The sequence below is a fragment of the Elgaria multicarinata genome, chromosome 6 (assembly GCF_023053635.1).
Source record: "Elgaria multicarinata webbii isolate HBS135686 ecotype San Diego chromosome 6, rElgMul1.1.pri, whole genome shotgun sequence".
NCBI lineage: Eukaryota > Metazoa > Chordata > Lepidosauria > Squamata > Anguidae > Elgaria > Elgaria multicarinata.
Genome location: NC_086176.1, coordinates 74470216 through 74483790, shown reverse-complemented (window position 1 = coordinate 74483790; position 13575 = coordinate 74470216). Strand labels below are relative to the sequence as shown.

Below are 13575 nucleotides of genomic sequence, written 5' to 3'. Positions count from 1 at the left end.
GGACATCCAGGAGAGGCAGAGAAGCCGCTGCTCACTGGCTGGCTTCCCTGCAAGCCACGGACTTACACGTCATCTTAGCACTGTGTGCCATGCACTGTCTCCTGAGCCAGCTCTTGCCAGTACTTTTACATGATGTCTGCCAGTATTTTCATATATATATCAAAATGTATAACATTTTGATGTATTGCATATGCCCCTGCATCTTTTACAGCTACTCAGTGTTCCTACATAGCTTTTCAGACAAGGGAATAACTTCGGGTCATTTCACTTGGATGTGATACAGTTGTCATATAAAATGTCCTTGAATCTAAGCTGCTTCTGGAAAAAAATGCTTAAAATCCCTTTACTAACACTGTACTGTCTTGTGGCAGTCTTGTTGTTAGTGAGCAAGAAGCCTCTTCAATATAATTGTTCTTCTGTTAGATTAATGGGAGCAAACCAGGTGATGAAAATCTCAATAAATCTGAAATAAGCAAAGTGTTTGAAATCACACTTAAAAGGAACTTACCTATGTGTTTTGAGATAGGTTTAGCTAATTGCTCTGAAAGTGATTTTATTTCAGTGTGTTAAACACAGCAATACACTTGATGGGGATACTTTTGTGATCAATGCAGCTGAACTTTAAAATTAAGAATTATAATATGTCCAGATTCTTTTTGCCTGGGACCAGTAGTTATATGGGAAATTAAGAGATGTTGTGTGCTGGCAGCAGTTAAATTATTTAAAAATATTAGAAGGGAAAGGAAAATGCCACCAATGTGCTTTTGGTTCATTAGTGTATGGGATGTAGCAAACTCCGGCACATTAGAGAAACATCCTTATTCTGTTATTTGTTTCTGTTCTGAAAGGAAGATAATGGCATAAATCCAATTGCTACTCCCAACTGGAGTAGACACAGTGAATCAATGGGAACTTGGTAAGTCCACACTTATCTAAGATCCATTGCTTCGATGGGACTAGAAATTGGACTGGTGATTTGACCTGTTTCTGTAATAGCCAGAAGTGCAGAATGAGATACTGCTGGACACAGAGTTCAGCCAACTGAGAATCTGAGCTTCTCGTTTAAAGAAGGATTCTAGCCTGTATGGTTGCAAAGATGTCACTGGAAGTGTGTCACAATGCCTGATGAAATCTCAGCATTTGAGTTCTTTGATGGTGATATAACACACTTTTGTTTTCAAAAGACATGTTTGTAAAATAAACATGGGAAGTGGTGATGTCATAGTCCTGCCTCTTCTTTTTCCAAACTCTGACTGCATTTCACAACAATAACAGTTTAGTTGTAGGATTCAGACATGCTCAATTATATCTTACTTTATTGTCTTTTAGATTCTGGTTTACAAATCAATAAATCAGACGTGTAACCAAGGCCACAGGCCCTTAGAGATGGGCACGCCTCCTTGGGGGCTGGGTGTGTTAGGGTGGACACGCCTCCTCGAGGGTCAGCCATGATGTCCTCCTTTTTGGTTTTCAAAATATGGTCACCCTATCTAAAAATATCATGTGTCATTTTAATATCTTTGTTATTATGGCTGTATGGATTCTCCCTTCCTACTCATCATCTTAAGAGTCACTTGGTTCTCTGTGGAATGGAAATTATTGTTGGAAAAGGAGAATGTGAGTACAAAGGAATATTTCTATATGGCTGTGCGATTTCCCCACCCCATGTTTTGTGCCTCACTTATCTTTTTCTGGAGTCTGAGCTGCTGCTGCTGGGAATGCAAACATTGCTACGCCTCTTGTGATCTCTGCCCACCAGTCAAACTGGTCACCAGCCTCCACAGCTCTGATGCTGATCTTAATGCTTGGGCAGCTCACACAGTTGTCAGTGTACTTCAGATAATATGGTCCCAAACCAGTTAGGATTTTAAAGGCCAAAACCAGCACCTTGAATTGCACTCGGAAACTAACAGGCAGCCAATGAAAATGATGCAGAACAGGAATATTATGATCTGAATATCTAGGTCCTACTACATTCCCAACAAGTTGAAGTTTCTGAATCATCTTCAAGGGCAGCCTCATTTAAAGCATATTACAGTAATCTAACTTGGATGTAACCAAGGCATGTGTCACTGTGGCTTGGTCAGTTTTTGTTTTATGTTCTTATACAGTAGCAAATATTTTTACATAAATAAATTCTAACATCAACTCCACACTTAGTGCTAGAGAAATATTTGCTTACAGCTCAACTTTTCTAAGCAGGATACATCTTAATGAACATAAAGGGAATGGTCAGTCAATAGATTAATGAACTTGGTCACTTCATCCTGGTGATAACTGAACAATCTAGTAAGATTTAATACAGGATAATAGCAGGGTAAGAATATGATCTTCATCAGACATTTGTCAGTCTTTGTAAAAGATGACATGCATTTGAATAGGTAAATTAGTACTTTGCGACATTCAATAAGAAACATGACATTAGTTGAGTGGTGGTGGTGGTGCTCTTCTGACAAGTGTTAGACTACTCTGAAATGACATTAGGAACATAATGCAGTTCAACAGAACTGCAAAATAGTTGCTAACATTTTAGTAAATTGCAAACATATTAATTATGTTTCAAATAGTATTAGTATAATAAAATGTTAATTTCTATCTAATATACAAAAGATTTCATTTTAGCCACTACTCCATTGGCCAAATTAGTTTTGTTGTAACAACCTGTATTACGAATAATATCAAGCCAGACTTTTGATTACCAATAGTACAAAACAACAACAACCACCTCACAGGAGGTTTAGGCTCATGCTACCCACAACTAAGAAGCCATACCATGGTGTGAGCTTCCCGATATACAACAGGTAAACTAGAGTTTAAGGGCACAGTCCTATTGGACCCTCCCTTGATATGCATAAGCCTTTGAACTCTGAGACACATGAGTATCCAAAGCAGAGTGAGAGGCACGCCACCATTTAACTAGATGGGCTTCGGGGAAGGACACTGGGGGATGGAGGGGATATGGTGCAAGCCATCCCATCCCCTCCTTGCCCACTGGCACACACCCTTTCCCTCCTCCCCAAGCTCCAATTTGTGAGTGCAGGGCGGGGGAATGCACAATTTATGGGGGCTTTGGAAACTGTGCACCTCCCCCTGTCGCATCAATGGCAGCCACCATTGTCGTGGGGAAGGCGGAGGTGTGTGATTATGACGCACGGACGGATGGCTGCTGAGTGCTTACTGGGCCAAGCCAAACTTCAGAAGAGGCTTGTGCAGCCCAGCAAGTGGGGCAGATGACAGCAGCGACAAGGTGAGTGCCCCCTCCCGAGCCTGGCACAGGTGAGTTTGTCCACTTGCAATATGATTCCTTTCCCCAGCTGCTTTCATTTCCCATCTGTTCAGCACTCAGCTTCATAAATTCACTCCTGACTGCATGGTGCAGCAAACCAAACTATGGCATTTATAAACTATATTTGAGTTGCCTTTCAACCAAAAATAGGGCCCCCGAGGCAACTTAAAATTTAAAAATTTAAAACAACACACATAATAACATTAGAAGAAAAAGAAAAGCAATTTTAAAAACAGCGAGAATAAAATGTTTTAATAGCCCACCAAAAACTAAACAAAGAAGCTAGACTAATCTCCTTAGGAATTCCCCCCCCCCAAGAGTTCAAAGGTGTTTGAATTAAGACAAATCAGCAAACCATATTTAGCACAAATGATGGTTTTCAAACCAACTCCAAATCATGGTTTGATATCCTGGCTTGGCAGCCCCTCACAAACAGTGGTTTGTGTTAGGTTTCCTGGTCTTTCAAGCATACATGCTCTGCTCTGGCAATCTGACACCGGACACCCAAGTCAATCATAGTTCTTTGTAGGAAATCCCGCAGTCAAAGCTTAATGGTTATACTTTTTTAAAATCATATAGCTGATGGTCAGTAGCTATAGGCTTTATATAATTCGAGAACAATCAAAAGCTGATCACTACCACTGGCTGAGATCCTCATCAACATGGTTTCCTTGTTGCCATCTCCACAGCTCTGAACACAAGGGAAGAGTTTTGGGATTTCTGGTGTAATCCAACCCAGGCAATCCATATATGGGGTTCCAAACCCCAGACAAGAAATTGGAATGATTCCTGGAATGATCCCTCCCAGGCAATCAAATAAGTAGATTCTAGAAAGGCCAAAACAGAACCACACCCAAAGAGAGTTTGTCCAACTCTAAGCCCTCCTCCTAGTGGCTACTAGGAGGAGGGCTTTCTCCGCTGTGGCACCCCGGTTGTGGAATGAGCTCCCCAGAGAGGTCCACCTGGCGCCTACACTGTACTCCTTTCGTCGCCAGCTGAAGACCTTTTTATTCACTCAGTATTTTAACACTTAATTTTAACTTAAATTTAAATTATACTGTTTTAACTCTGTATTTTAACCTTATATCAATTTTGCTGCGTGGTTTTATCCTGGTTGTGCTTTTTATATTGTATTTTGTATTTGTATTTTTAACTTGTTGGTTGTTTTATGATGGTTTTAATTTTTGTGAACTGCCCAGAGAGCTTCGGCTATTGGGCGGTATAAAAATGTAATAAATAAAATAAATAAATAAATAAATAAATAAATCCTTCGCTGGATTCAAAGTTAGACCAGGCTACATTATCAAGTCCTATCAAATCCAAGAGTAAACCCATGCTACAGTTTTCACCTTGGTAAATCCATGCTACGTGACTCCAGACAGAGAAAAGTCCAAGAGTCAAGATCAAACCCAGACTGATGGCACTCTAGGCTAACGATACAAAAGACAGACAATCCACAGCAAACAAGAGTTCAAAGTCTATGAAAAGCACTCTGCAAAGTCCTTAACAATCCAAAGTTAAAATTCGAAACACAGTCCACGTGCTGAGTACCTCCAGAGGCTCAGACAATGGTGGATCCAAACGCAGAGGATTTAAAGCAGTGAAGACGAGATGTTCCTAGCAAAGGCTCCTTGCCTTTGCAGCAGCTTAAAATGAGAGAATATGATTTTAAGACTGGACCCCTTGACAGACAAGGGCTTTTGACCTTTCAACAAGGCCCCTGTTCAAATAGCGTGTCACTGCTCAGCCCTCTGGTGTTGACACCTCAACCCAGGCAACCCTTCTGCAAACCCACCCCACCTCTGTCAGGTTCTCACAGAGAGCTTACGTGCCAAGGTGGAGCCAGCAGCTGGACAGGGAGTAGAGTGACTCCCCCGGGGCTCTGCTCTGAGAGGACTGGCAGAGATAAGCACACACAGATTCCAACATTTCAGAAGCTGAATAGGTCTAAATCCTTCTAGGCTATTTCTAATCAAATCTTAGCTATAAACGACAAGGCCCATTGCAGTGCTGACAGTGTGTAAACTGCTGTAAGTTCAGACATAAGACGAAATATGACTTGGTAGTAGATCTGAATTAATCCTTATAAAACCTTTCGACATGTTCATCAGAGTTGAAATACATCTGATTTTAATATTCTTGAATCAGATTAAGATTATGCTATTAAAAGCAATATTATATCAAATTAAGGCACAATCCTATACATATAGACATTTTTCTGTCTAAACATACACAGGGTTGTGCTCTCGGTGACTTTTTAAATCCTTCTTAAAAGCAATTATATCAATCTACTTTACCAATACATTATCCACAAAATGAACAATCACCACAAAACTGGAGTGCAACTTTAATAGAATAGTTATCCTAATGCTAATTGTGTGACATTGTGTCCACAATACTTCTGTTAATATTCAAGCAAGGGAAAGTGTGGCAATCCTGAATAATGTACTTTTATTTCTGCACTTAGATTATTAAGAAAAGAAAAGAAAAAAGATAGCATCAATACTTACTGGAACTTCTCAGTAAAATTTTCACTAAGAGACCATCGTGGTGTAGCAATGTTTCCAAAAGCAAGTTCCAATTACAATAAGGTTGGGATAAGAGCAGTTTCAGTTGACCCTGAGCAGCCATTTCTCTGGCTGATGGAGCCCTTTCAAAATGTAAGATAAAGACAGAATAATGTAGTTAATTTATCTATGAAATTAATAGCCTTAAAGTGCAGATGTAATGCTAACTCCTTTAAATGTCAATTCCTCCCAGATTACTCTGAAAATGCTTTCATGGTTGCTTACTTTAAGGCTGCTCAGGGAAGGAATTACATTTAATCTCAACTAGCTAAAAGCAAATTAACATTTGGTAGACTGCCAGTTTTATAACTGATACAAAGTAACCTCACTTATCTCTTTCATTGGGACCATGTATGCTCTTGTTTCATGAGGCAAAAATTATTTTTTAATGCCTGAATAAATCTGAGGCATTATATTTCAGTTCAGTGTTGTATTTAATTGTTTAGAATGATGTTATAAAATATTTGAAATCAAGTCTATGAAGTGAAGTCACACTATAATTAAGGAAGAATTATAAAAATATATTTAGTTGTATTAACAGATACATATACTGAGGCTGGCCTGGAAAGATCTATTCTAGCTGAGGGTCAGTCCTAGAAACTGTACCAGAGAGTTGTGTTAAGCAGTAATTACTATGCAATATTAGCAAATGTGTTCAGAGCATTAGAACACTGAGGAGACAGCACCATGGAGAATAGTCATGAAGATTCTATTTGGTCTGAAGCTCCTGTTTAACTCAAACTATATAGAAGTTTTCTTAAAATAAGAAACTAGAGCTAATATTAATAGCATGTTCTAAATAGTAAGATGTTGACAAGGTTGAGAAGAGAGATCCTAAGAAAATAAGCAGCTGACCAAACATGATTACCTAAGCTCTACCAACCACACTTATTGTTTTGTTGGTGAAGAGAAATATAACTTTCATTTTACTAATAACATGCTAGCTTTTCTGCTCCAACTGGGTGTATATTGTTTATTACATTCTCTTCTAGGGTCTGTGTTTGTAACTGTTTTAGCTTTCCCAATTTGAATATGTTAGGCTTGAAGTTAGTTGAATCTGATCAGGCATTATTGTCAAGCATTGATTAGTTGTCTCTAGAAAGCATTTCTAATGGTTTGCACCAACTCTTCCTCAGTTTGGAAGAAACAGGCTTGGTTCTGTGCTACCACTCTGGATTGCAGCCTGAAGGTCTGGACTTTCATTGTTTTTCCATCTCATCCATCCATTGCATTCATCCAGCTCATCCATTCCTTATTCTTCTACTACAAAGTATTGATCCTGTATTTATTAGTTGTTTAGTGTTTATGTTTGTTTTAATAAAGATAAAGTGTTGAGTTATACAGAAGTGAATTTGTTGTGAGTTTAACTGCCTCAATACACACACAACCCAATGTGTATTGAGGCCAGAACTCTAGCTATTTTTTTTTTAATCATCCTAATTGTATTGGATATGTTGGATGTGTCTTGCTTGTTTCATCATTGCAACATTTTGTTATTCTCTAATAGCATTTGAAAAATAAATATATATTTTCTGGTACCACTTTGTATTATCTGTCTTGAAGCTCAGAACACTTAGCAGGGATTTATAAATCCGTTGTGCAGTGTGGTCTGTCCATACAGCTACAGTTTTCTCTGTTTGTCAGATAAGTCACTGTTTAGGTAAGGGAAACAAGCTAGTAGAATAGAGTGGGAATAATTCACCCGTCTCACCAACAGTGCCAAAACCTGTCACACCAGCAAGCACTCTTACTGTTGTGCTAGAGCTCATTTATGCTAGTGCAATGTAATTTATGCTAGCGATAATGTCACATTGGATACTGCCCTGTGTCCTTGCTCAATTTCTTCTCACAGAGAAAGAAAAATATGTCGTGTTTTGACTAGAATTTTTAAGTAAGTCCTTTTGGCCTTATTTTGGTGCTCCCATTAATTCCTGAAAAGAAACTTCTGTGTCAATCTAAACCTGAGGTAGGCAACCTGGTGCCCTCCAGATATTTTACACTACAACTCCCATAAGCCCTGACCATTGGTCAGACAGGATGAGTCTGATAGGAGTTGTAGTCCAAAAGGAGTTGAAGAGCACCAGGTTGCCTATCCCTGAACTAAACTATTATTTCTGGCCATTGAGCTTATCTTATGCTGAAACATGGAACACCAAAAGTGTATCACTCTGTATTGCACATCAGAAATATAACAATATCAATTGAATATAAAGGCTACCTATTAGACAGTCCAAACCTCTGTTCTATGTCATTATTATTATTATTATTATTATTATTATTATTATTATTTACATTTATATACCACCCCATAGCCGAAGCTCTCTGGGCGGTTTACAAAAATTAAAAACAGTGAACATTAAAAAGAAATATACAAAATTTAAAACCATAAAAAGCATAAAATACAAACAAAAACAGTCAATATCTATTTAAAAACAAGTATTCTGGGGTCAGTTAAAAAACTCAGCACATGCTGTTAAATGCCTAATAAATGCTAATAAATAAAAATTTTAATAAATAAAAATTTTATATTTATTTGGTTATATTATCTGGATGCAACAGTTGCCAATGAGAGTCAATGTAATGGTTAGAGTGTCAGAGTAGGATTAGGAAGACCCAAGTACAAATCCTCACTCAGCCATGAAGTTTCTGAGTGACCATGGCACAATAACTCTCAGTTTAACATGTCTCACAGGATAGCTGTATGGATAAAATGGTGTGTGTGTGAAGCCATATACTCCTTGGAGGACAGATGTGTGGGGATTATATAAATAAATACAGGGCCAATTTGCGTTGTATGAATCAGACTCCCTCATGCTGATGGATAACCTTCTTTGAGAGAGGGGGAGTGTGATCCTGTTACTTCTTCTTGATATCTCAGCGGCCTTTGATACCACAGCATCCTCGTGGACCACCTCCATGAGTTGGAAGTTTGAGGCACCATTCTACAGTGGTTTGGTTCTTACTTGTAGCATTGGTTCTAGAGAATAATATTGGGTGGCTGTACCTTGGTCCCTTGGCAGTTGAACTGTTCAGTGCCACAGGGCACTATCTTGTCCCTGGTGTTATTTATTATTTCATTTATTTATTTATTGCACTTATATCCTGCCTTTTTTCTCCAAGGAACCCAAAGTGGCGTACATAATCTTCCTCCTCCTCATTTTATCCTCACAACAACAACCTTGTGAGGTAGGTTGAGCTGAGAGTCTGTGACTGGGCCAAAGTTACCCAGTGGGTTTCCATGGCCAACTGGGGACTAGAACCTGGATCTCCCGATTCCCAGTCCAACACTTTAGCCACTACACCACACTGGCTCTTGTCCACTACACTACACTGGCTCATATATATAATGAAGCCACTGGGAGCAGTCATTAGGAGACTTGGGGCAATATGTCACCAACATGCTGATAATACTCACCTCTATTTTTCTTTAAATCTTTTTGTGTTCTGTATTGTTACTGGTGATGAAATTCTTATTAACAGTGCATTTAAATGTGATTTATTATTATTATTTATTTATATAGCACCATCAATGTACATGGTGCTGTTGTATTACTACTGTAGTTGAAATTGTTTTTTAATAGTGTATGTAAAATTAGTTTTAATAATTATATGTGAACCGCTTAGAGATGTTATTATATTAAGTAGTAAATAATAATAATAATAATAATAATAATAATAATAATAATAATAATAATAATTTCTTACAAATAAATATATGGAAGATTAAGTATATTTAAAGAAAGATATTACTTTTTTGTTATGAATTGACATTTTTCTCATACCAAAACAAATATTGTTTAATTAGTCCCACTTTACAGGCTTTGCCACATAATTTTTTATGTTGAGTTTTATCTCATTGCAGTGTTTTAAATATAAGTTTCGCTTTGTTTTATAATTGGTTTTACACTGACAGTGAATTGTATATTTATTTTATAGGTGCTCTTAAGACAAATCATATGACTCCACACTGGGCCTTAATAAACTGCTTCAAACTGTGCACTTTTGAGATTTCTTCTTCTCTTATTTTTTGACTGTACTGGGATATCACATGGTATAAAAAAGTAATCTTGAAATCAGAGCCACAGGAATTTAATATAGAAGCAAAACATTTACTTTATTTTGTTTGAAATAAGTATGAACAATTATAGCACTCAGTTACAAATACCAGAAGTTATGGTATTTGTGGGGAGTAGAAAATGCTGGAGGGAGAATAAATAGGCTCTAAAAAATGAGCGTGGGAGGACTTTTGGTCCAAAGTTAGCAAAGGAATGACAGTACAGCTGATAACATATGTCTCATATGTAAATTGTCATTACACTTACTGAAACAGCAAGAAAATTATGTGTTTGCTTCTACACATGCAATGTTCTAAAAATACAAAATAAGAGCAAACAGTAAAAGTAAAGTTTCTCTAAACTATAAAATATAAACTTGGATTGAGTTATATTATTGTCAAGAACTTTACACTTTATGAAAACAAGATATCATGCCCATAATCGAGAATCAATGCTAAAATAAATATTTACAAAAAAACTACCCAAACATTGACACTACCCATAGATATACTATCAAGCTAAAGACAGTTTTGAATAATTTAGAGGCTGCTGCAAATACAATACCTGTTACATTACCTCTATAACATGCATGTTCTCTTAGAGAATTGTAACATGCAAATATAATATGTTTGTTATATTACAGGATTGTTCTCTTAGAAGCTGGTGCAAATATAACATGCCTTAGCCATGGGCGAAAGGACTCAGGGTTATGTGATCACAATCTCTCCCCCATTTGGTCTAAATTCCTACCACCAGTCTTAAACCTTATTACTAAAAAATGAGTTTGTGAACTAGCTTAAAACCCTAGTTTCCAATCTTGGTTTTTGTTAACCATGGTTATGGACAGTGCCCAGTCTGATGAATTATAGAAGAAATTTGTATTACAATGGGGAAGGTCTGGATGAGGAATGTACCCCATTCCTGAGCCATAAACTGCATTAAGCCTGCAGTGGCTCCACAAGGAATATTAATTATAAAATGTCTTCAAACTAGTTTTAGCATATTTATTACTATTTATCATCAGCAAAAACATCAATAGTGATCACAGGAATATATTCTATTTAATGTCTTATCTATATTATGACATAAGGATACTCACTTCAGTAAAGAAGGGGAAAATTCTGCTATGCCAGATAACCAGTGTAATGGTTGGTAAAAAGTAGGTTCCAAAAAACCTGAAGGCAAGGGATCACCACAACTAACCTGAAATGTTCTGAAAAATACAAGTAGTTAAGAGTAAAACATTATATTTCTTTAACAACAGTCACTGGACAGAAAATTATGAATTAGCTTGGATTAAAACAGCTATTTATAGGAGTGGAAGTTACTTCAGTTTCACAAAGGCACTCTCCAATTCCAATTCACCTCCACTGCAACCCTCTGTGCCATATCACACAATATTATGGTGTTCCTGAACCCACAAGAATGGTTTTGTGAGGCTGCCAAGGTCTATAGCAGGAAGGATGTAGCAGGAAACAAGAAGGAACTCCATCTGTAGTTCTCATGCTCCAAACCAAAGTTTGTTATAAAAAATTTTTTTCGCTTAGAATTAAAGTATTGTCTACATATTAATTAATTATTCTTTACATTTATATCCCACCTTTTTTCCTCTTGCAAGGAACCTCTCCATTTTTACTGTCACAACAAACCTGTGAAGAAGGTTAGGCTAAGAGTCAGTGACTGGCCCAAAGTCACCCAGTGAGCTTTATGGGTGAGTGGGGACTACAACTCAGATTTCCTGAGTCCCAGTCCAATGATCTAACTACTACACCACAACTGGATACTCCCAATACATTTAAGGCAAATTACAAAGCCAGTCATAAGAACATATGGAGAACCTTGCTGGATGAAACCAAAGGTCCACCTAGTTCCTTATCCTGTCTCGAATAGTGGTGAATCAGTTGCTTCCAGGATATGGCAATAGTCCTCTCCTGCACATGAAAGGCAACAACCCTCTCCTGTAAGTGGTATTCACTAACATACTGCCTCTGAACTCAAGAGGTGTTGTGTACATGCCCATTCCCTCTGGCATTCACATATGCTGGCAAACTGACACGAGACACTCTCATCAGTGAGACTTCTTTTTATTGAGGAAATCTCACGGTAACAGGCTTAAGGGTTACACACTCCAAAAACACACTTAAAGCTGAATGATGGTCAGAATGCTTTAGGCTCCATGCTTCAGGCAATCGCAAAGGGTGTGTTTGGGAAATTCTTGAAAGGGTTAACAAACCATCTTCAGGGAGCTTCTCCAAATGCGGCCACACATGGAAACTCAGGAAACATGGTGAAAGCCTAAACAAGATTGTGGAGAAGGTAAAATCCCAGGAACAGGAACGCCTTGCTTTCTTCTTAACACTGGTTACTCCCTGCCACCTGAGTCTGGCAGAGAGAAAAATCACACACCAGTAAATCCCAGCCTGCCGAACGCTGAGCTGACCTGGTAGGCATGATCACAGGCAAGGGAGTATCTCAGGCACAAGAACTCTCCTGCACATAACGTTAGCTCCGGAGGAGCTCTCTGCCACCTGAGTCAGGCTACATACACACAATCCACAGCAAATACAAGTTCAAGTCTATGAAAAACCTCACAGTGCTTTTCATGGCACAGTCCTTAGATTTCCAAAGTCCAAACAGCAGAGCATCTGTGTAGAATGCTTTCAAAGTCCCAAGTGGAGGTCGATCCAAGCAGGAGGGATTTCAGGCCTTGTGTCCAGAGATGAAACCTAGCAAAAGCTCTTCAGCTTTGCCCCCCCCCCCTCTTATAAGCCTATTCGAAGCCACTTGACAGACAGCTGTTCTGACCTGTAAGCCGTGCCAACAGGGTGGGAGTGCACAACCCACTAAGGTAACGCTACCATCTGAGTTACTCCTTCAATAAGTGGGTCCCCACTTTTCCACAATACTCCCAGGTTTCCAGAGAATCTTTAGAGCTTCAAGGCTGCAACAGGGAGTGAGAGAGCTACTCCAGTGGGAACTTCTGACAGAGACCTGCTTGCATAGCCATTCCAAAACTATTCCTAATAAATCTATCTACATTCAACAAGGCCTCTGACCTCAGGGGCTCCTCAAGTATTGATAGGAGTGAAAAAGAGTGTTAATGCTGCACTGTCTCCAGATCCAATTTGAGTAGCTCTTTTTGGGTGGCAAAGTCTGTGTTTTCTCTGGGCCATGCCCAGGAACATAGCCCTGTCCACTTTAATGTGTAGGTTTGCTTGCCCATTTCAGTGTGTTTGCTTTCCAGTCTGCTTGACCCTGAAGATAAGGTATAGTGGGATCAAAGGCCACTGGTACTGATGTTTCCTTAACTCCTCCATTCCCTGTCAGGCCAAAAAGAAGTGACTTAGGCACAGGATGCTAGAAATATGGATCTTGTTGCATTGCTGCCAGTACTGAAGATAGCTAGAACAACCTGCGGAGTCTATCAGCCAGCTCAAGTGAGGAGATCCTATCCTGCTTAGGACTAAAACATCTGCTGCAAGGGTTCCAGCACTTATAGCCATTTTTATAGGAAGGGGAATATCTCCTGGTCAAATTGTAAGTAGTTTGCCATTGATGAGGATGGCACTGAAGAGGTGAATATTGGAAGAGGGTTTTTGGTGGGCTCAAGAGGCTGGAAGGGGCAAAAAAATCACCTTCTGCACAAAACGTTCTGCTGGTGTTTCAC

At 38.7% G+C, this 13575-nt stretch overlaps 1 protein-coding gene across 1 annotated transcript in view; it reads right to left on the bottom strand.

The window, feature by feature from the left end:
• The window catches only part of KIAA0825 (KIAA0825 ortholog), a 247300-nt gene that overhangs the window by 141052 nt on the left and 92673 nt on the right, over positions 1–13575 (bottom strand). The window contains exons 12-13 of the mRNA XM_063129596.1: positions 11008–11121; positions 5797–5936 (exon numbers count right to left, since the gene is read on the bottom strand). Coding sequence (XP_062985666.1) covers positions 5797–5936; positions 11008–11121 — 254 coding nt within the window. The remainder of the gene's footprint in view (positions 1–5796; positions 5937–11007; positions 11122–13575) is intronic.